Genomic DNA, 23166 nt, shown 5'->3' on the forward strand with positions numbered 1-23166 from the left:
CCCCTAGTCCCCACCTGCAAGGGGAAGGCTTCACAAGTAGTGAAGCAGGGCTGCAGGTGTCTCTCTGTCTCTCTCCCTCTAAGTTCTCCCTCCTCTCAACTTTTGACTGCCTCTATCCAATAAATAAAGATAATTGTTTTTAAAAATTAAGATGAAAAAGACTTAGAAAAGAAAGTACAGGCCTTGCATAGGTTTGCTCACCATATAGAAAAGCGCAAAAAGAATCCAGGGGCCAGACTACGGCACACCTGGTGAAGCACACACATTACAGAGCACAAACACCTGGGCTCTAGCTCCTGGTCCCTACTGGCAGGGGAAAAGTTGCCGAGTGTTGAAGCAGGACTACAGGTGTCTCTCTGTCTCTTTAACTCTCTCTACCCAGATATATATGGAGAGAGAGAAAGAGATAAAAAAGCAAATTGAAGAATATATATGGTTATATAGTGTTGTATTCTCTCTCTCTCTTTCTCTCTCACACAATATATGGTTGTATAGTGTTGTATTCCCTCTCTCTCTCTCTCTCTCTCTCTCTCTCTCTCTCATGCACACATCAATAAGTAGAAGTGTCCCAAGTGCCCATTGAAAAATAAATAAATAGGGGCTGGGTTGTAGCGCACTTGGTTGAACGCACATGTTACAGTGCTCAAGGACCCAGGTTCGAGCCCCCAGTCCCCACCTGCAGGGGAAAGCCTTTGCAAGTGGTGAAGCAGGGCTGCAGGTGTCTCTCTGTCTCTTTCCCTCTCTGTCTCCCCCTTCCTATCAACTTCTGGTTGTCTCTACCCAATAAATAAATAAATTAAGTTAATTTAAAAAATTTAAGGAAAAAAAGGAAAATAAATGAATAAACCAAATTTGACATAGTCTTGCAAAGAAATGTTCTTCAGCGTTAAGAAGAGGCTGTGAGGGGCCAGGTGGTGGGGCACCTGGCTAAGTGCGCATGTTGCCATGCTCGAGAACCTAGATTCAAGCCCCCAGTCCCCACCTGCAGGAGGGAAGCTTCACAAACAGTGGAGCAGTGCTACAGGCGTCTCTCATTCTTTGTCTCTCTCTATCCCCCTCTTTTCTCTCAACTTCTCTGTATCTATCCAGTAAATGAATGAATGAATGAATGAATGAATTAAATTATTGAGAGAGACAGACAGACTGTGGCTGCAGGGACCACCAGGCAGTGCTACACCTGGGAGAGAGCACATGTCACCAGGCATGAGGACCAGGGTTTAAGACCCTATTCCCCACCTGCACGGGGGAAACTTCACAACATTGGAACAGTGCTGCAGGTGTCTCTCTTCCTCTCTCTGATGCCCACACCCCCACACAGAGATAGACAGACATTTCTACCTTTTTAAATATATTTTATTTATTTTTATTTTGTTTGTTTATTGAATAGACAGAGATCAATTGAGAAGAAAGGGAGATAGAGAAAGAGTAAGACACACTGGAGGCAGTGTTTTCTTTTTATTTTTTTAAAATATTTATTTATTTATTCCCTTTTATTGCCCTTATTGTTTTATTGTTGTTGTTATTGATGTCGTTGTTGGATAGGACAGAGAGAAGTAGAGAGAGGAGGGGAAGACAGAGATGAGGAGAGAAAGACAGACACCTGCAGACCTGCTTTACCACCTATAAAGTGACTCCTCTGCAGGTGGGGAGTGGGGGGGCTTGAACCTGGATCCTTACACCAGTCTTTGCGCTTCGCACCACGTGTGCTTAACCCACTGCGCTACTGCCCGACTCCTTTTTCAGTTTTTTTTCTTTTTTTTAATATTTATTTATTCCCTCTTGTTGCCCTTGTTGTTTTCTTGTTGTGATTATTGTTGTTGTTGATGACAGCACTGCTTTATTACTTGTAAAGTGTCAACCCTGCAGGTGGAGACCAGAGGTTTGAACCTGGGTCCTTGTGCATTATAGCACATGCACTCAACCAGATGTGCCACCACCAGGCCCCCTCTCTATCTCATTCAAAAAAATAAAGAAAGAAAGTGGCTGTTAGGAGTGGTGGATTCATCCTGTAGGCAAAAATACCAGTGAAAACTCTAGAGGAAAAAGAAAACTTTACAAAGAAATAGAAAGCTGAGTGGGGGCTTGGGAGACAGCATAATGGATATGCAAAGAGACTCTCATGTCTGAGATGCTGAAGTCCCAGGTTCAACCCCCAGTACCACCATAAGCCAGAGCTGAGCAGTGCTCTGGTTGGTCTCTCTCTCTCTCTCCCCCCCCCCCCATTCATCCCTCAAATAAAATAAGGAAAAATGTAAAAACTAAAATAAAACATAGGCAAAAAGCTTCTTTCTTTCTTTTTTTATCTCCAGGGTTATTACTGGGACTCAGCGCCTGCACCACAAACGCACGGCTCCTGGAGGCCATTTTTCTCCCTTTTGTTGCCCTTGTTGTTTTATAGTTGTTGTGGCTATTATTATTGTTGTTGTTGATATCATTGTTGGATAGGACAGAGAGAAATAGAGAGAGGAGGGGAAGACAGAGAGGGGGAGAAAAAGACAGACACCTGCAGACCTGCTTCACCACTCATGAAGCGACTCCCCTGCGGAGGCTCAAACCAGGGTCCTTGTGCTGGTCCTTGCGCTTTGCGCCACATGCCTTTAGCCCACTGCACTACCGCTAGATCCCCACTTCTTTCTTTCTAAAAAGAAAGAAAAAGAAGGAAGGGAGGAAGGAAAGAGAGAGAGAGAGAAAGGAAGGAAAGAAAAAAGAAAGGAAGGAAGGAAGGAAGGAAGGAAGGAAGGAAGGAAGGAAGGAAGGGAGGAAGCAAGCTTGAAAAGGGAGAGGAGAGAGAACAATGCAGAGGGTGGCACAGTGGGTCAGTGTTGGACTCTTTTTTTATATATAAAATTTTAATCTTTATTTATTTATTTATTGTGTAGATAGCCAGAAATTGAGAGGAAGAGAGACATCGAGACAGAGAGATGCCTGCAGACCTGCTTCACCACCTGTGAAGCGACCCCCCTGCAGGTGGGGAGCCAGGGGCTCGAACCTGGATCCTTGAGCTGGTCCTTGCACTTTGCACCACGTGCGCTTATCCCGCTGCGCTGGACTCCCCCCTAGTGTTGGACTCTTAAGCATGAGGTACTGAGTTCAGTCCTTGACATCAGGAGCCAAAATGATGCTCTGCTTCTTTCTCTACCCGCATCATCCCCATAAGGGAATAAATCTTCAAAAAAGAAAAAAAAAAAAAAAGTAAAAACCTCAGAGACTTCTAGGAGTATTGAAACATGAACAGTCCTTAAAGATATTATGGTGAAACAAGCCAGTCGTATGAGGGCAAGTAAGCGCTCTGTGTGGCCGTTCATAGGAGGCGCCTAGCGGAGTTGAATTCAGAGTTGCTGGGGGCTGAGGGCAGGGGAGCGAGGCAGTTAGTATCTAATGTGTATGGATTTTCAGTTTAGTGAAAATGCTGGAAAGGGATGGTGGTGGTGATTATATAACAGTGTGAAGATAAATGCAGCAGAACTGCAGGAATAGTGCATTTTATGCTGTGTATATTTTATCACAATAAAAAAATTCCAGGGCTAGCCAAGGGCCATGAGAGGCATTCATTCACTGGTGGTGGAAGCGAAAACTGGTGCAATATTTCCTTCTGGAAAATAATGTGCTAATATACAGTAGAGCTTTTAAGTGTTTGTGTATTTTGCTTTATTAATAATATATTCAGGACTTTAATATATAATATATTATATATTATATCAATAACATAAAAGAAAATGTACAAAGTTGATATCATCCAACTCATAGTAATGAAAAATCGGAAGCAGCTTATAAAGCTTCTAACAAGGAAATATAGAAATATATTATAGAGGACCCGGTTATAGGCTGCTGTGTGCAATTCTAGCCACGTAGAATCAAATAGAAAAGGGGAAAATTTTTGCTTGGATTATCTTCATGTGTTTTTTTTTTCTTTAATTTTTATTTATAAAAAGGAAACACTGACAAAAACCATAGGATAAGAGGGGTACAACTCCACACAGTTCCCACCACCAGAACTCCATAGCCCATCCCCTCCCCTGATAGCTTTCTTATTCTTTAACCCTCTGGGAGCATGGACCCAGGGTCACTATGGGGTGCAGAAGGTGGAAGGTCTGGCTTCTGTAATTGCTTCCCCGCTGAACTCATGTGTTTTACAAACATCTGTTACAAGGTAGCTGGATAACAAAGTTAGGGGACATATACTCACTACTCGGCAGTTAAAAAACCCACACAGGAGTGCCATATCACTGGAGGAAAGTACCAGTGCTATGTTCTCTCTCTCTCTCTCTCTCTCTCTCTCTCTCTCTCTCTCTCTCTCTCTCCCTGAAATAAAAAGGGGCTGGAGAAATAGTTCAGTTGGGTAGCGCACTGCTTTGCTGTATGCGTGACCCAGGTTCCAGTCTGGCCCCCAGTACGCTGAAGGAAGCTTGGTGTTGTGTTCTCTTTCTCTCTGTCTGCCTTTCTTTCTTTCTTCTTCTCTGTCTCAATCTAAAAAAAAAAAAAAAAAAAGGAGGAGGAGGAGGAGGAGAGGAAGGAAGGATTGCCCCCCCCCAGAAGCAGTAAAAACATATGTGTGGTGCAGGGGTAGATAGCATAATGGTTATGCAAATAGACAGTCATGTCTGAGGCTCCAAAGTCCTAGGTTCGATTCCCCATACTACCATAAATCAGAGCTGAGCAGTGCTCTGGTAAAGGGGGAAAATATATATATATGCCCTGGGTGACTGTTCCATGGATAAGCAGTTGGACTCAAAAGCACAAGGTCCTGAGTTCAATCCCCACCATCACCATCACACTTGCCAGAATGGTGATCTGGTTTTGATCTGGTTTTTACATCATACATTTTTTTTCTCAAAAGTATGTGCACTTAGCCCAGCTCCCCAATAACCGCCACAGTGCTGCTGGAAGAGAATTAAAAGAATGAGAGCTTTGAAGGGGGTTAATTCATTACGTTTGGACTAGAAATTCAGCCTGTTAACTCAGAGAGATGTTTATTCAAACTGAAGATGAAGCAAAATTTCACAAAGCATAGGAAAAAATGTAAAGAGATGTAAATCATTAGGGGAATGATAAGAGTCTTGAAGGACAGGGCCAAAGAACCAACGTATTAATGAAAGACATTCTTTAAAAGATAATGGGGGGGGAGGTCAGGCGGTAGTGCAGCAAGTTAAGCACACATGGCGTTCTCTCTGTCCTATTCAACAACAATGACATCATCAACAACAATAATAATAACCACAACAACAATTTAAAAAAAAAAAAAAAGAACAACAAAAATGGGAAGAAAAAAAAGACAGTGGGAAGGTGATGACTAAATGAAGCCAACTACAAGGCTCAGTGCTCCCGATGGTGTCAATAAGGAAAGATGCATCCCTGGGACTGGGCTGTGAGAAAAGTCATGACGTGTTTTTCTATGCAAAAATGGATCATGGTTTTCTAACAACCCAATATAGTCTGGTGTATTTTTATTTTATTTTATCCTTATTATTTTAGACCATTACACTACTCAGCCGTGGTGGTGCTGGGGACTGAATCAGAGACCTCAGAGCCTCAGGCATGAGAATCTTTTTGTATAACCATTTTGCTGTCCCCTCACCCATATTCTGGTAAATTTTAAGCTCTAAGGATATTGAGGGGGAAATCATAAAAGTTTCTGATTATAAAAAGCAAATTTTCGGGAGTCAGGTTAAGTGCACCTGGCGCAAAGCGCAAGGACCGGAGTAAGGATCTCGGTTAGAGCCCCCGGCTCCCCACCTGCAGGGGACTCGCTTCCCAGGCAGTGAAGCAGGTCTGCAGGTGTCTGTCTTTCTCTCCCCCTCTCTGTCTTCCCCTCCTCTCTCCATTTCTCTATGTTGTTCCAACAACAACATCAATAATAACTATAACAATAAAACAAGGGCAACAAAAGGGAATAAATAAATATTTTTAAAAATCAAATTTTTTTATAAGGGAAAAAAGATAAACCATCATCTGACTCCAGATCTGTAAGATCTACATCCACATGTGCAGAAACACACACACAAGAGAACTATTGTATGTGGCAGCAACCTCACTTCTGGGCCTCTGTGAAAAGAATATGAAATCATAAAATGCCACAATTATACCCTCCCAACGTTTGCTGATAATTATTTATAATTGCTGAGATATGGAATCCACTGAAATGCCAATGGATACATGATGTTTAATTCTTTTTCTAGCGTTTGCCCTTCTTCCGTAGCCAGTCAACAGCATCAGGTTGAGCCTGATGTAAAGTTTCGAGACCTCCTTTGAATCTGGAGAGGTGGCAGTCGTTGACTGTGTGGGTCATAGTCTGTCTGGAGCCGCAGGGGCAGTTCGGGTCGTCTCTGGCTCCCCAGCGATGGAACATAGCGGTGCACCGGCCATGGCCTGTCCAATAGCGATTGAGGAGGGCCCAATCATAACGTGCTAGGTCAAAGTCAGGTGGACGCTTGCAGGGGTCTGTGATGAGGTGTTTGTTCTTTACCTCAGCTGACTGCCAGCTCTGTTTCCAAGAGTCTGGAACAGAGAAGTTCAGTGTAGGCGTAGGGGACCAGATTGGGTGACGAGACGTCAAGCGTTGGACAGGGTGGGCGAACATATCCGCGTATATTGGCAGGTCCGGTCGAGCGTAGATGTGGGAAATGAACTTAGATGATGCCGCATCCCGACGAATATCTGGCGGGGCGATGTTGCTAAGAACTGGCAGCCATGGAACCGGGGTGGAACGGATGGTTCCAGAAATTATCCTCATGGAGGAATATAATTTGGAATTGACCAAGTGGACATGGGGGCTACGGAACCATCCTGGGGCACAGTATGCTGCAGTGGAATAGCATAATGCCAGAGAGGATGATCGTAGTGTGGAAGCGCTCGCGCCCCATGAGGAGCTGGCCAGTCTTGCAATGATGTGATTCCTCGCGCCCACCTTTGCTGCAGTTTTTATGAGATGCTCGTGAAATGACAGAGTGCGATCCAGAGTAATGCCAAGATAGACTGGCTGGGCTTCATGCCGGATTCTCGTATCGCCAAGCTGCACATTAAGCTCACGCGAGGCCGAGGCATGGTGTAGATGGAAAACAGATGATACCGTTTTTGCAGTGCTAGGGATTAGTCGCCATTTTTTACAGTAATCAGATATCAGAGACATGTCTTTCGTGAGTGCTTCCTCGAGGATGTCGAACTTGGATGCCTGAGTTGCACAGCAGATGTCATCGGCGTAGATGAACTTCCTTGAAGAAGTTTCTGGGAGGTCATTGATGTAAATATTAAATAGCGTAGGAGCCAGAACAGAGCCCTGGGGGAGGCCACTTGAAACAAGTATCCATCTGCTAGACTTGTCACCCAGATGCACCCAGATGATGTTTAATAAAGACACAATCCAGGGTCAGCCTAACAGCTCACTTGAATATTACTCTGCATTGCCATGTGTGGGGCCTGGGTTCAAGACTGGCCTCCCCTGCTTTGAAGGGAGATTTGGTGCTGTGGTCTCTTTCACTCTCTCTCTCCCTGTGTCTCTATCTACAAGTAAATAATAAACTCATAGAACAGCATCTCAGTTTGTTCATTATTTGTTTTCACAGCACTGAGTCCTCACATTGTGTGGTTCTGTTGCTCCTGGAACCAGGGTGGAGGGAAAGCAGAACTGTTCTGTCGTCTGTGGGACTTCCCTAGAGTGTTCCCAAGCGGTGCCAAGGCTTGATCTCAGGACTAGGTACATGATAAGGTGAGTCTTCTACCAGGTGAGCTACCTCCCAGTTCCTTGATATATTATCTCGAAAGGAACTGAAACTCTAGGCTGCTTTACTACATAGAGTTTCTAAGGAAATCTGCTATAAATCAAGAATACCGGGGCTGAGGTGGGTGAAGGAAGGAAGGAAGGAGCTTTATGCGCTCAGGCCAAGAGTTCAGGTCTCTCTGAGAAGGGGGTAGATAGCATAGTGGTTATGCAACTAGACTTTCATGCCTGAGGCTCCAATGTCCCAGGTTCACACACACCCCCCCCCCCCCCCCCGTACTACCATAAACTAGAGCTGAGCAGATCTCTCTGAGGACTCTGGCCTCAAACAAAGGGACGGTACAAGCTATCAGGGCTACAGAAGCTGATGTGACAACAGTTAAAGACAAAAACATGACAGTGACCTTGGTTACTATAGAGACAAGTTGGCACATTGGCTTTTTCTATATCAAGCATCTTACTTTCTTGGCCCTTGGCTGTCGCCTTCTCAGTAGAGTTCAGTCTGCCCTTCATCCTCTCAACTTGCTTTTCACTCTTTTGACCTTCTACGCTACCACCTGCTGTGTCTCAAACTTTCCGGCACATATTCAGTCCTTCTACTTTTTTTTTTCTTTTTTGCCTCCAGGGTTATCACTAGGGCTCAGTGCCTGCACTATGAATCCACTGCTCCTGGTGGCCCTCTCTTTTTCCATTATTGTTGGTGTTGTTGCTGGATAGGACAGAGAGAAATTGAGAGAGGTGGGGGAGAGAGAAAGCTAGATACCTGCAGACCTGCTTCACTGCTTGCAAAGCAAACCCCTTATGGGTGGGGAGCTGGGGCCTGGAACCGTGGGCTCAAGCTGAGATCCTTGTGCGGGCCTTGTGCTTCACGTTATGTTCACTTAACCCAGCGCACTACCGCCTGGCCCCCACATTCTTTTTTTTTTTATTTGTTTATTTATTTTGCCTCCAGGGTTATCACTATGGCTCGGTGCTCGGTGCCAGCACTACGAATCCACTGCTCCTAGAAGGCTATTTTTCCCATTTTGTTGCCCTTGTTATAGTTGTTATTGTTATTGTTGTTATAGCCATTGTTGCTGTTGGATAGGACAGAGAGAAATAGAGAGAGGAGGGGAAGGTAGAGAGGAGGAGAGAAGATAGACACCTGCAGAGCTGCTTCACCGCTTGTGAAATTATCTTTATTTACGTATTGGATAGAGACAGCCAGAAATCAAGAAGGAAGGGGGAGACAAAGAGAGAGAGAAAAAGAGAGAGAGAGAGAGACATCTGCAACATGCTTCACCACTTGAAAAGCTTTCCCCCTAAAGGTAGGGGCTAGGGGCTCAAACCTGGATCCTTGCACATTGTAACATGTGCGCTCAACCAGGTGCGCCACCACCTGGCCCCCACTCTACCCTTTATTTATTTATTTATTCATTTATTTATTGCCTCCAGATTTATTGCTGGGGCTCAGTGCCTGCACTACAAATCCACTGCTCCTAGAGGCCATTTTTCCCTTTTGTTTTTATTTTTTTATCGTTGTTGTTACTATTATTATTGCTATTGCTGGGACAGAGAGAAATTGAGAGAGGAAGGGAAGACAGAGGGGGAGAGAAAGACACCTCCAGACCTGCTTTACTGATCGTGAAGCGACCTCCCTCCAGATGGAGAGCCGGGGCTCGAACCAGGATCCTTACGCTGGTCCTTGTGCTTTGCGCCATGTGTGCTTAACCCACTGTGCTACCACTTGCCTCCTCCCCATTCTACCTATCCTTAACCCTTTTATTCTCAGTTATTCTGTTCTGTGTTGAGGCCTTCTTACAAACATACCACAATCATACTGTAAGCACATTTCCTGAGGCTAAACTTTGGGAAATTTCCTATCAAGTTTTTTTGTTTGTTTGTTTGTCTGTTTTAATCTGGCTAGCTGAGAAAGTTGTAACCAGAGCTTCAGAGACTCTACCACCTCTGTAAACAACCTGCAAAGCCCCCTTGAGGAATCACGGGAAGGAAACAATGCATGAACCAGAACAGAGGCTGCAGGGTGGGTGCTGAGCGCACAAGACCAAGTAGGCAGGCGGCACAGAGCTGAGGGGCATCCTCGGGGCCAGATTCATGCAAACATAGTCTCCAGAGAACAGTCTCTCACTGCTTTGCCTCCTGGAGTGGTGCAGAGACTTCCAGCTGAGTCCGCCTGTGGCAGAGGGACCCCAGCAGGGGCCCCAGCTCCGGAGTTCTGAGGCTCTGAAGCTCTGCGATTAGGAAATGCTTCAGTCCTAGGACATTATAGCATGGTGGGGCGGAAAGGTGGACCTCACTCTTTCCTACCAGCTTCAGCTTTGTCCCCTCATCTCCTGACCTGAAGCCATGTGGCCTGGTAACCTGGATGCATGACTCAGCCTGCCAGTGGTCCCATTGGTCGAGCGCTATTCCTCGCGGCTGCATGTTAAGGACAAAGGAGTCTAGGCCAACTCTTGCCATTGGCCAATGTCTACCTGCCCTGAGCTGTATTCAGTTTCCAAGAAATTTTGCCTTGAAGAGCTAACAATTTTTCCTCAAACAGCATTTAACAAACACATCTCTCTTGTATGAGCTAAGCCTTACCTCATAGTGCCCACCCCTGCCCCCACCCCCACAACAGTGCTGAAGCCCCGTGTTTGGCTTCTACATCTCCTACTTTACCCTGTAAGCATTTTTTTTTAACCTGAGCACTGCTCAGCTCTGGTTTATATTGGTGCTGGGGATTGAACCTGGGGGTTCAGAGCCTCAGGCAGCAAAGTCTTCTGCGTAACAGTTGTGCTATCTCCCTGCCCCTCTGTCAACGTTCTGTCTCAGTCACTGAGATGATAAGCATGGCCACTGGTTCTAGAAATGATTAGAAATGACTTTGTGGTACACCCAGTTAAAGGCAGACATTACCATGAGTAAGGACCTGGGTTCAAGCCCCCACTCCCCACTTGTAGGGGGTAAGCTTCATTAATGGTGAAACAGCTCTGCAGGTGCCTCTCTTTTTCTCTCCCTCTCTATCTCCCCTTCTCCCCTCAATGTTTCTCTGCCCTACCAAGTAATAAATGACTGAGTGAATAAATAAATAAATTTAAACATTGTTTAGAAAAAGAAAGACTTGACCTCATAGGACCCCAGAGAGGGACTGCACATCCTGAGAGTCAACAGAGCAAGTCATCAGTAAGAATAGCTGAGAGACACCCATCACCTTGGCTGGAATTTGGCACACATCAATGCCAAGTAAACCCTGGCTGCAGTGTAGGGCTGAAGTAAAGGGGAGATAGGACCTCGGACCTTGCTCTCGAACTCCTTTCTATGACAACGCACCCCATGGCTGCTGCAAGGGGCAAAGTAATCTTGCCCAGCCTGGTTCTTAATCTTTTCAATCTGGGAATAAGAACCAACAGTATTATGGCTGTTAGTTTTACAAAATGTGAAAACAGAAAAATCTTCATCTTTTTTTAAATGACAAAGCCCTTTAATATGAGGTAGGCTGTTATTTACAAGAGTTTCATTGAGTATGTTTCATTCTTTTTTTTTTTCATTTAATTATTAACATGAGAGAGAGCAGTGAGAACCAGAGCATCACCCTGGTACACTCAGTGCTGCCTATCAGACTCGGGACCTCATGTTTAAGAGTTCAATGCTTTATCCACTGTGCCACTTCCCAGGCCCTCACTTCAGTATTTTTCTACTAATGTCACAAATAAATTACCTCTTAAATTTTGTCTTGATTGACACACACACACACACATATATATATGTTTTTGTTGTTGTTTGTCTTTTTTTTTTTTTTTTTTTTTTTTTTAGCAAAGCACTGCTCAATCCAGGCTCATGATAGTGCTTGGGATTGAATTTGGAATCTTGGAGCCTCAGGCATAGATACTCTTGCTGTGGTCTGGGAGTTGGGGCAGTGGATAAAGCACTGGACTCTCAAGCACGAGGTCCTAAGTTTGATCCCCAGCAGCACATGCACCAGAATGAGAGCTGGTTCTCTCTCTCTCTCTCTCTCCTCCTAGCTTTCTCATTAATAAATAAAATCTGAAAGAAAAAAAGGAAGGAAGGAAGAAACAAAGAAGGAAAGAGAGAAAGAAAGGAAAAAAGGAAGGAAGGAAAAAAGAAAAGGTCTCTTTTTGTATAGTGTACTATACTACCTATATACTACACTATACTATCTCTCTAACACTAGATAATCTTTTGATGCATGAAGCTTTTCAGAGCTACCCAAAGAAGTCTATTGCTTACATTTGATATTTGACCAAGACTTAAATGTGTGCTTCCAAACTTTTTTTTCCTCTTTAAAGTAACATGTGAGGAATTTCTGACTTCCGGAGGCGGAGCTACAAGCAGCAGATCGCTTTCTCTCCTCTCCTCTCCTCTCCGAGATCAACTAGGAATACTAAAGGAGACCACCCGGACCGAAACAAGACAGGATTAGAATGACCACAGGAACCCAGTAAATCACCCGTGAGTACAAACACGCGTGGCTGGTGACAGAGAGGAGAGAGGAGCCTAAGGAGTGATTAAGTGACTGCTAACAGTTCAGCAGTTTATCAGTGGAGACACCACCTCCAGTCTGCTCCACCAACAAGGGGACAGTTTAAGGGAGGAGAAGACTCCCCAGAGACTCACCAAGTGCAACTCTCAGTCTCCATTGCTACTACCCTCAGAATCTGGAGCAGCGACAGGGAGGGACACCAGGGGACAGAGATCTAACCAGGAAACTCAGGAGAAGACCTATACCTCGGTGGCATAGCTGAGGGGCTGTGAAAGTCTCTTTGCATAACCACTGAATTATCTCTGCCACACCCTGCTTTATCTCTTGGTCAGGAGTCAGTGATTAAGCTGAAGCCTATTGATAGTTTAAAAGCCCTCAGGCTCCCATAGCCTACAGGGAAGAAAAAAAAAAGAGGCTTTTAAACCACTGAGCTCGAACTCAGGGATTGAAACAACTGTTAACTTCCACCACTGTAAACCCTTTAATTAACTTACTTAGACACAAGTCAATCCAGGCAATAGTGATCAATAATTTGAAAAGTACTGATAAAGGGAACTCATAACATAATATATAAAATGGTTAAAACAACAAGAAAAAATATTGGAGAATCAAACCAGGACAAGAGTCCAGCTAAAAGTCCTCCAGAGGGTGAAGCACAAAATAACGAGTTCAACATCCAAACATTAGCTAAGGAAATAATAACAGAAGTGAGTAAAGAATTTGAAAAAAATCGTAATCAGAAATACAGGAACAACGAATGAGAATATGGAAGAAAATACTAATTATCTCATGGTTATTAGAGAGCTGAAAGCTGAAATTGCTGAGCTAAGAATGCAACTAGCTGAACAAGCTAAAACAGTATCAGAGCAGGGCAACAAAATAGATGAACTCCAGAAAACAGTAGAGGGCAGAGAGAATAGGATAAATGAGGCTGAAGACAGAATTAGCAAGATTGAGGATGAATTAGAGACAACTAAAAAAGAAGTAAGAGATCTCAAAAAGAGATTAAGAGATGCTGAAAACAACAACAGAGTCCTATGGGATGACTTCAAAAGAAACAATATATGCATTATTGGCATACCAGAGGAAGAAAGAGAAGGAGAGGAAGAAAGCATTTTCCAGGCTATAATAGCTGAAAACTTCCCTAGTCTAGACAACATCAAAGACATAAAGATTCAAGAAGCCCAGAGGGTCCCAAACAGAATTAACCCAGACCTAAAGACACCAAGACATATCATACTTAGAATGGAAAGGAATAAGGATAAAGAAAGGATCCTGAAGGCTGCAAGAGAAAAACAGAGTCACCTCAAAGGAAAACCCATAAGATTAGTAGCAGACTTCTCTATACAAACACTACAGGCCAGAAGAGAATGGCAAGATATCTATCGAGTGCTCAATGAGAAAGGCTTTCAGCCAAGAATACTATATCCTGCTAGACTGTCATTCAGACTAGATGGAGGCATCAAAACCTTCTCAGACAAGCAACAGTTGAAGGAATCAACCATCACCAAGCCTGCCCTGAAAGAAGTTCTAGAAGGTCTTCTATAAACAACCAGACCACCACAAATAGGCCATATATCAAAACACGCTAAAAATCTACAAGAATGGTGTTAAAATATCTTCAATCTTTGATATCAATAAATGTCAATGGCCTGAATTCACCTATTAAAAGACACAGAGTAGGAAGATGGATCAGAAAACACAACCCAACAATATGCTGTCTACAGGAAACCCACCTAACTCAACAAGACAAACACAGACTTAAAGTGAAAGGATGGAAAACTATCATACAAGCCAATGGCCCACAAAAAAGGCCAGGAACAGCTATTCTCATATCTGACATGATAAACTTTAAAATATATAAGATTTAAAAAGATAGGAATGGGCACTACTTAATGCTCTGAGGATCAGTCAATCAAGAGGACTTAACAATTATTAACATCTATGCACCCAATGAGAAGCCATCTAAATACATCAAACTTCTACTGAAAGAGCTACAGCAATATATTAACAGTAACACAATCATAGTAGGGGACTTCAATACCCCACTCTCTCAACTTGACAGATCATCCAGGCAGAAAATCAGTAAAGACATAAGGGAGCTAAATGAAGAGATTGATAAACTAGAACTATTGGACATTTTCAGAGTCATTCATCCCAAGAATCTGGAATACACATTTTACTCAAATCCACATGGGTCATTCTCAAGGATAGACCATATGTTAGGCCACAAAGACAACATCAGCCAATTCAAGAGCATTGAAATCATCCCAAGCATCTTCTCAGACCACAGTGGAATTAAACTAACACTTAACAATCAACAAAAGATTAGTAACAGTGCCAAAATGTGGAAGCTCAACAGTACACTTCTTAACAACTTCTGGGTCAAAGAGGAAATCAAGGAAGAAATCAAAATGTTTCAAGAGTTCAATGAAAATGAAGACACAAGCTATCAAAATATTTGGGACACAGCTAAAGCAGTCCTAAGAGGGAAGTTCATAGCTATACAAGCACACATTAGGAAACAAGAAAAAGCACAAATAAACAGCCTGATTGCACATCTTAAAGACTAGAAGAAGAACAACAAAGGAACCCTAAAGCAACCAGAAGGTCAGAAATCACTAAAGTAAGGGCAGAAATAAATAACATTGAGAATAGGAAAACCATACAAAAGATCAACGAAAGTAAATGTTGGCTCTCGAAAGAGTAAACAAAATCGACAAACCTTTAGCCACTCACAAAACAAAAAAGGGAGAAGACCCAAATAAATCAGATAGTAAATGAAAGAGGAGATATCACAACAGACACCTCAGAAATTCAACATATCATGCGAGGCTTCTATGAACAACTATATGCCACCAAGCTAGAGAACCTGGAAGAAATGGACGATTTCCTAGATACCTACCAACTTCCAAAACTAAGTCAAGAGGAAGTGGATAACATGAACAGGCCCATAACAGCTAATGAAATTGAAGCAGTTACCAAAAATCTCCCCAAAAATAAAAGTCCTGGACCAGATGGTTTTACAAATGAATTCTACAAAACCTTCAAAGAAGAACTAATACCTCTACTTTTAAAAGTCTTCCAGAAGATTGAAGACACTGGAGTACTCCCTACCAGCTTCTATGAAGCCAACATCACCCTGATACCAAAAGCAGACAGGGACACAATCAAACCTGGTGTACAGAATTATAAGAATTCAGGGGTTTATAGCTTTATGCCTCAACCACCAGTAAATTTCTGTGTCACCCTCTCTATAACCATCATAGTTCTCACAAAATCTGGACATTTCTTTCTTTCTCTCTTTCTTTCTTTCTTCCTCTTCTTCCTTTTTGGGCAAGTACTGTAAGACATTGCCATTTGGCACAGAACTTCCTCAGTGTGGAAGCATGATTAAAACATTGAGTTTGACTATAAAAAAAAAAAGTCACATGTGAGGTTGCAGATAATCCAGATGTTGCTAATTTGTTTACACTTCAGTAATCAGCCTGATTTGGTATAAAACATTTGAAGGTCTATGATGTCTTTCCAATATCTTTATCCTTTGAAGAACAGAGCTAAGTCTGCCAATGCAAAGTGAAATCTGAACTCCACAGGCCTCAAGGCCAGTAAACCTAAGACATTTTAAATCTGCACAAAGCCCAGAGATAAGTGATGTTTCCACATGTGGCTCTGGATGCCAAGCCACCAAGGAAGACTGAGATTTCTTTTTTAATGGATCAGTCTACACTTGATGGAAGTTCCTGTTCAGTCACAAATTATATTTAATAGCTTCTGATTCTGACCAGATGGCTCCAGGATCATAGCACATTGTCATAGGCAAAGATGCAGCCAGCGTGCTTGGCCTCTGTTCAAAAACACTTTGGCCTCTCACTGCTCAAATAAGACAACCAGTTGCCAAAGAATGCCTACACAGTTTTTTTCTACTTACCCAATTTTAGTGAGCTGAGAGACAAAGGTCCTTGAAGACTTTAAGCTTATTGAAAGAAGAACAGAAAATGACATGGCAGAGGGATCAAACCTAAGTTTTTGTGTGTGTAAGACTTGGGTGCACCTAGCTGTGTTCCATCAGCGCCCTCTGGAACGTGAAGATAAGAAGAATCTTCTGGAGTTGTGAAAATCAAACCAGACAGCCAAGAGCAATATTACCTGGCTGCTAGCCTGTGTTTAACTCGCCCTTACTATTTGAGCAGATTTGTCCCGAACCTTTTCCATGTCAGAAAATCTCTTCACGATAATAAACAGATGGACTAGAAGACCAGTGGGTGGTTACTAGAAAAAAAAAGGGGGGGATGGGGAGGAGGCACAAGGGGGGTATTAGAGCATGACAAAGTGGGCACACACACTGATGATCAGTGATGCATACCTGAAACCTGCATAGTGTTATGACATCATGCTACTAACTTCAACAATAAAAAACTCTTTTGAGTGGAGGTAGGTAGCATAAAGGATATGCAGAGACTCTCATGCCTGAGGCTCCAAAAGTCCCAGGTTCAAACCCCTCCCCCACCACCACCACCACAAGCCAGAACTCAGCAGTGCTCTGATTACAATAAATAAATAATCAATTTTTTTTTTTTTTTGCCTCCGAGGTTACTGCTGGGGCTTGGTGCCTGCACTATGAATCCACTGCTCCTGGGGCTATTTTTTCTTTTTTCTTTTTCTTTTTTTTTTTGGATAGGACAGAGAGAAATTGAGAGGGGAGGGGAAGATAGGTAGGAGGAGAGAAAGATAGACACCTGCAGACCTGCTTCACCACCCATGAAGCGACCCCATGCAGGTGGGGAGTCGGTGACTTGAAGTGGGATCCTTGTGCAGGTCCTTGCACTTTGTATTGTGTGCACTTAACCTAGTGTGGTACCGCCCAGCCCCAACAAACATTTTTTTTATTTTTATTTATTTATTGGATAGAGACAGCCAGAAATTGAGAGGGAAGGGGGTGATAGAGAGGGAGAGAAACAGACACCTGCAGCCCTGCTTCAGCACTCGCAAAGCTTTCCCTCTGCAGGTGGGGGCCGGCGGATTGAACCTGGGTCCTTGTGCACTGTAACATGTACGCTCAACCAGGTGCGCCACCACCCGGCCCCTAAACATTTTTTTTTTATGAAAGGATGAAACCCAGATGATAAAACATTCCTAAATGTGGGCAGGACTAGTGAAAACTGGTGGGTCAGTGAACCATTTCATTCATATGTACTCTCTCTTTGTTTATCTATTTAATGAAAGACAAAGACAGAGAACTGGAGCATCACTCTGGCATATACAACACTGAGGCTAGAACTCGGAACCTCATGCTCTAAATTAATACCTTATGTTTTGGGCCACTCCATACTTGATTTTTTTTTTTAATGATCTTTATTTAGTTATTGGATAGAGACCATCAGAAATCAAGAGGGAAGGGGTGATAGAGAGGGGAGAGAGACAGAGAGACACCTGCAATACTGCTTCACCACTCTCAAAGCTCTCACCTTGCAGGTGGGGACCAGAAGCTCCAACCTGGGTCCTTGTGCATTGTAACATGTGCGCTCAACAAGGTGCACCACCACCCGGCCCCCTCCATACTTAATTTTAGCCAGTGTCCTAATAATAACACAAAGTTGGGTTGTTGGGGGTGGGGGGATGTTTGCTTTTACAAATGGCTTTACCACAAATGGCTTTAACCTAGTCCATGTATTATTTAGCATGTGTGTAGCCACAGACTACCTGTGGATAAAGTTCCTGGAGAAAGACTTATTGGATCAAAGGGTATAAGAAGTTATAATTTTGGCGATAATTCGCAAACTGTTTTCCAAGAAGGTTATACCCTTCCGCAGACCGATTAAGAGTAGGTAGACATTGCAAAGCTCCATTTTTGCCTTTCCAGTTGGGCGCGGGCGGAGAGACGCACAGGGGGCACCAGCTCTGAGTTCGCAGCCACGGTGAACTGCGGCTCACAGGAGCCTGCTTTGTACAGGGAGCAGGGTGCTGGGCGTCCTTGTACAGCTGCTCAGTTTTCTGTTTCATTTTGTAGACAAGGCTACCTTGAAGATAGGCAATGAACCTAAAACCCAAAGAACTTTCTGCAAAAGGTGTGGAAAGCATCAGCGTCACAAAGTGGCCCAGTCTATGAAGGGCAAAGATTTCCTGTGTGCCCAGGGAAGGAGGAGATGTGACTGCAAGCAGAGTGGCTACAGTGGGCAGACTGGGCCAATTTCCCAGGAGGCTAAAACCACAAAGAAGGCTGTGCTTAGACTTACGTGTGTTGAGCCCAACTGCAGGTCCAAGGGGATGCTGGCCATTAAAACATGCAAGCTTTTCGAACTGGGAGGAGGTAAGAAGAGAAAGGGTGGGCCCTGGGCATGAGTAGTGATGCACCCGGCTAAACGCACATAGTACAAAGCGCAAGAATTCCAGTTCGAGCCCCCAGCTCCCCACTTGCAGGGGAGACTCTTCACAAGTAATGAAGCAGGTCTGTAAGTATCTGTCTTTTTCTCTTCCTCTCTATCTTCCCCATCACTCTTAATTTCTCTCTGTCCTATCCAATAAAATGGGAAAAGTGGCCAGCAGGGGCATTGGATTCATAGTGCCAGCACTGAGCCCCAGTGATAACCCTAAAAGCAAAAAAGAGAGAGAGAGAAGAAGAAGAAGAAGAGGAAGGAGAAGGAGGAGGAGGAGGAGGAGGAGAAGGAGAAGAAGAAGAAGAGGAAGAAGAAGAAGTAGAAGGAGGAGGAGGAGGAGGAGAAGGAGAAGGAGAAGAAGAAGAAGAGGAAGAAGAAGAAGAAGAAGAAGAAGAAGAAGAAGAAGAAGAAGAAGAAGAAGAAGAAGAAGAAGAAGAAGAAGAAGTAGAAGGAGGAGGAGGAGGAGGAGGAGAAGGAGAAGGAGAAGGAGAAGAAGAAGAAGAAGAAGAAGAAGAAGAAGAAGAAGAAGAAGAAGAAAGAGAAAGGACCAAGTGATCCAGAACTAAACTTTGGGGATTCTTGTTAATTTTGAAACAAAAACATTTCAGGGAGTCCAGCGGTATAGCAGAGGGTTAAGTGCACCTGGTGCAAAGCGCAAGGACCGGCATAAGTGTCCCAGTTCGAGCCCCGGGCTCCCCACCTGCAGGGGAGTCGCTTCACAGGCAGTGAAGCAGGTCTGCAGGTGTCTATCTTTCTCTCCCCTCTCTGTCTTCCCCTCCTCTCTCCATTTCTCTCTGTCCTATCCAACAACGACGAAAACAATAACAACAATGATAAACAACAAAGGCAACAAAAGGGAAAATAAATACATATTTAAAAAAATTTTAAATGAAAAATGTTTCAATAGGAAAATTACCTGTGTGAAAATAAAAATATTGATACCCATTGAATAAAGAAGAGAAAGAAAACAAGAGAAAGAAAACTCCCATTTTCAAGACCTGATGGAGACAGCAGGTTCAGTTAGCTTGATCGGTCAGGGGTCCCGCTCAGGCCTGATAACATTGAGTTTTGTGCTCTCAGTGTTTGTGATCAGCTCCAGGAAGAAGCTACATCTCAGAAAGATTTCTCTTTGTCTCCATGGTGACACCTACTTAGACAGCCTCAGATGACTGTCCCTAGATGGCTAGGGCAACAACTCTGGAGTATAACACTCTACCCACTCCTGGTTTTAAATAAGGAGGAGATGAGGGGGAGAAACATCCACTGAGGAGAGCAGCGGTGCTCCCAAGGCTCAGTGTGCCAGGCAGCAGCTCACACGGAGGTGTTTTCTTGGTGTGGTTTGGGGCTTGTCACTTTCTACTCTAGGAAAATTTTTTGTTTGTTTCTTTGTTTACCAGAGCACTACTCAGCTCTGGTTTATGGTGGTGCAGGGGACTGAACCTGGGACTTTGGAGCCTCAGGCATTAGGGTCTCTTTGCATAACCATTATGCTATCTATGTCTGCCCTCTTGGAAGCCCTCTTTAGCTATGACAAATCTTTGGTTCCATGTACACCAGACCTGTTAATGCCCTGGTCCCTCCCCATAAATAAATAAATTAATAATTTTTTTCTATTTTGTTGTTTTTAGTATTATTATTTAACAGAGACAGAGTGGAAGAGACCACAACACTAAAGCTTCCTTCAGTGTAATGGGGGCCAGGCTTGAACCTGGACCACACACATGGCAAAGCAACACACTGCCCAAGTGAACAGTGCTTTACATGAAAGAGACAGAGAGACAGAGAGAACATGCCACACTAGGGATGAAACTGGGAGCCTCAGGCAGGCAAATCCACTGTTCTATCCCTGGAACCATTTCTCTGGTTTCAAATAAATCTTAAAAGAAAAACACCAGGCGACCAGGTGGTGGCGCACCTGGTTGAGCACATATGTTACAATGTGCAAGGATCCAGGTTCAAGCCCCCAGTCGCCCCCTGCAGGGGGAAAGCTTCATGAGTGGTAAAGCGGTGCTGCAGTGCTGTCTTTCTGTCTCACACTGAGCACTGCTCTGTTCTAGCTTATGGTGGTGCTAAGGATTGAATCTGGGACCTTATAACCTCAGGTATGAAAGTCTTTTTGCATAACAATCATGCTGTCTCCCCAAGCCTGTTGTTTTCGCCGGGCTGGCTTCACGGGCGGGTAACAGACGACCCGGGACTCATGGCTGGGTTGTACGTAGTATCTCTTTATTCATGCAGGACGCAGCGCAATCTATACCAAGCTAAGCTAAACTAACCTAAAGTACCCTAAAACTCACAATGCTGTCTTTATATATACTTGCCAAGTAGGGTGGAAACAGGATGTGACATAGAGAGGGTGGAGAGAAAAGTGACTGGTGAAAATCAGAGTGTGACAAGGAGAGGATCAGGGTGTGACAAGGAGAGGGGGTGGAGCTGGCAAGAATTCTATCACTGAACCACTAATGCCCTGGAGGGAGGGTAGTGCTTGTTAACAGCGGTTATGTAAATAGAATGAAGTGGTTATGTAAATAGAATTCTGTTAAGCAGGGGGGATTTAAACCAAATGAAACAGAAGGGGTCTCATGCATACCAACACAAGCCCAACAAAAGTTTTCTCCAAGTTGCAGTTTGCACAGGTATTTAACTGATGTTGATTCTAAACTCCAGTTCAACAGTGACACTGGATTTAATTTGTCCAGCCTTGTGGTGTTTTCCAGAGTGAAGACGTTTTACCCTTTTTCTTTACCGCTAACAAATTAATCTTTGAAAATGGAGGAACTTGTAATTTCAGTGAAAAGACAGAAAAAGGTAAAAGTAAAATTTAATCTGTTGTGTGATATTAACACAAATCAGTTATTTGCCGAACTAGGACGCAACTCATCTGTCTGTTTTGATGCCGTGAACACAGCCACAGAAGTATTGTTGGTACCGTCCCCCCAACCTTCTCGAGCTTCTCTCCAGGGATAGCTGTGACGCTGAAAGGGGAGCAACAGCAGATAGATGGCAATTGCTTTATTTGCATCAATAATCACTCTTTTAGGGAGTTGGGCAGTAGTGTAGTGGGTTAATTGCACGTTGTGCAAAGCGCAAGGACGGGCGGAAGGACCCCGGTTCTAGCCCCTGGCTCCCCACCTGCAGGGGAGTCCCTTCAAAAGCGGTGAAGCAAGTCTGCAGGTGTCTATCTTTCTCTCCTCCTCTCTGTCTTCCCCTCCTCTCTCCATTTCTCTCTTTCCTATCCAGCAATGATGACATCAGTAACTACAACAATAATAACTACAACAATAAGGCAACAAAAGGAAATAAATAAATATTTTTTAAGAATCATTCTTTTAAGAAAACTAACAATAAAAACTACAGCAAGTGCATCTTTAAGGCTAATTGCTCAAAATAACTTAGCTGAAAAGGGGAATTAATTTGGCTCAGCTTGCAAGAAATAAACGCTATTAAAGTCAAAGTAATTTTGACTTATGACCTAAAGTCAAATGGTTTTCACTCACCCAAAATGTAATAATTACTGAGAAAATGCTGCTGCGTGTATTTCTATTCTTAATACAGAAAGTGCACTTGATATAAAATGAAAACTTCCTTTTTAAACATATTTTACTTATGTTTATGATGTTGGATAGAGACAAAGAGAAACACAGAGAAGGTGGGGAGAGAGAGACCTGTAGCATTACTTCACTGTTGATAAAACTTTGCCTCTGTAGATGGGGACCAGGGGCTTGAACCTTGGCTCATGCACATGGTAGTGTGTATACTCAACCAGGTGAGCTACCACCTGGCCCTGGAAGCTGGGCTCATGCACCTTTCTTTTTTTAAATTTATTTTTATTTTTATTTATTTATTATTTTTTAATAATTTATTTCTTTATTGGGGAATTAATGTTTTACATTCAACAGTAAATACAATAGTTTGTACATGCATAACATTCCCCAGATTCCCATTTAACAATACAACCCCCACTATGTCATTCATCATCTTTCATGGACCTGTATTCTCCCCACCCACCCACCCCAGAGTCTTTTACTTTGGTGTAATACTCCAATTTCATTTCAGGTTCGACTTGTGTTTTCTTTTCTAATCTTGTTTTTCAACTTCGGGCTGAGAGTGAGATCATCCCATATTCATCCTTCAGTTTCTGAATTATTTCACTCAACATGATTTTTTCAAGGTCCATCCAAGATCAGCTGAAAACGGTGAAGTCACCATTTTTTACAGCTGAGTAGTATTCCATTGTGTATATAGACCACAACTTGCTCAGCCACTCATCTGTTGTTGGACACCTGGGTTGCTTCCAGGTTTTGGCTATTACAAATTGTGCTGCCAAGAACATATGTGTACACAGATCTTTATGGATGGATATGTTGGGTTCCTTAGGATATATCCCCAGGAGAGGAATTGCAGGGTCATAGGGGAGGTCCATTTCTAGCCTTCTGAGAGTTCTCCAGACTGTTCTCCACAGAGGTTGGACCAATTGACATTCCCACCAGCAGTGCAGGAGGGTTCCTTTGACCCCACACCCTCTCCAGCATTTGCTGCTGTTACCTTTTCTGATGTATGACATTCTCACAGGAGTGAAGTGATATCTCATT

General features: G+C 43.4%; 1 protein-coding gene and 1 long non-coding RNA gene across 3 annotated transcripts in view; both read left to right on the forward strand.

Annotated features, from left to right (window-relative positions):
* LOC132534758 (uncharacterized) overlaps nt 1–23166 on the forward strand; it is a 127302-nt gene that overhangs the window by 102285 nt on the left and 1851 nt on the right. The window contains exons 2-3 of one of the 2 annotated variants that reach the window (XR_009546470.1): nt 7560–7702; nt 21292–21382. This is a non-coding gene — a long non-coding RNA (uncharacterized LOC132534758). The remainder of the gene's footprint in view (nt 1–7559; nt 7703–21291; nt 21383–23166) is intronic. The other variant, XR_009546469.1, reaches the window with a different exon arrangement.
* On the forward strand, nt 18120–18637 carry LOC132534782 (ribosomal protein eL42-like; the record flags this gene model as incomplete). The annotated part of the gene is made up of 1 exon (XM_060179211.1): nt 18120–18637. A coding segment is annotated over one exon (420 nt), but the record flags the coding sequence as incomplete, so codon positions are not given.

The sequence above is a fragment of the Erinaceus europaeus genome, chromosome 19, assembly GCF_950295315.1.
Source record: "Erinaceus europaeus chromosome 19, mEriEur2.1, whole genome shotgun sequence".
In the NCBI taxonomy this organism is placed as follows: Eukaryota; Metazoa; Chordata; class Mammalia; order Eulipotyphla; family Erinaceidae; genus Erinaceus; species Erinaceus europaeus.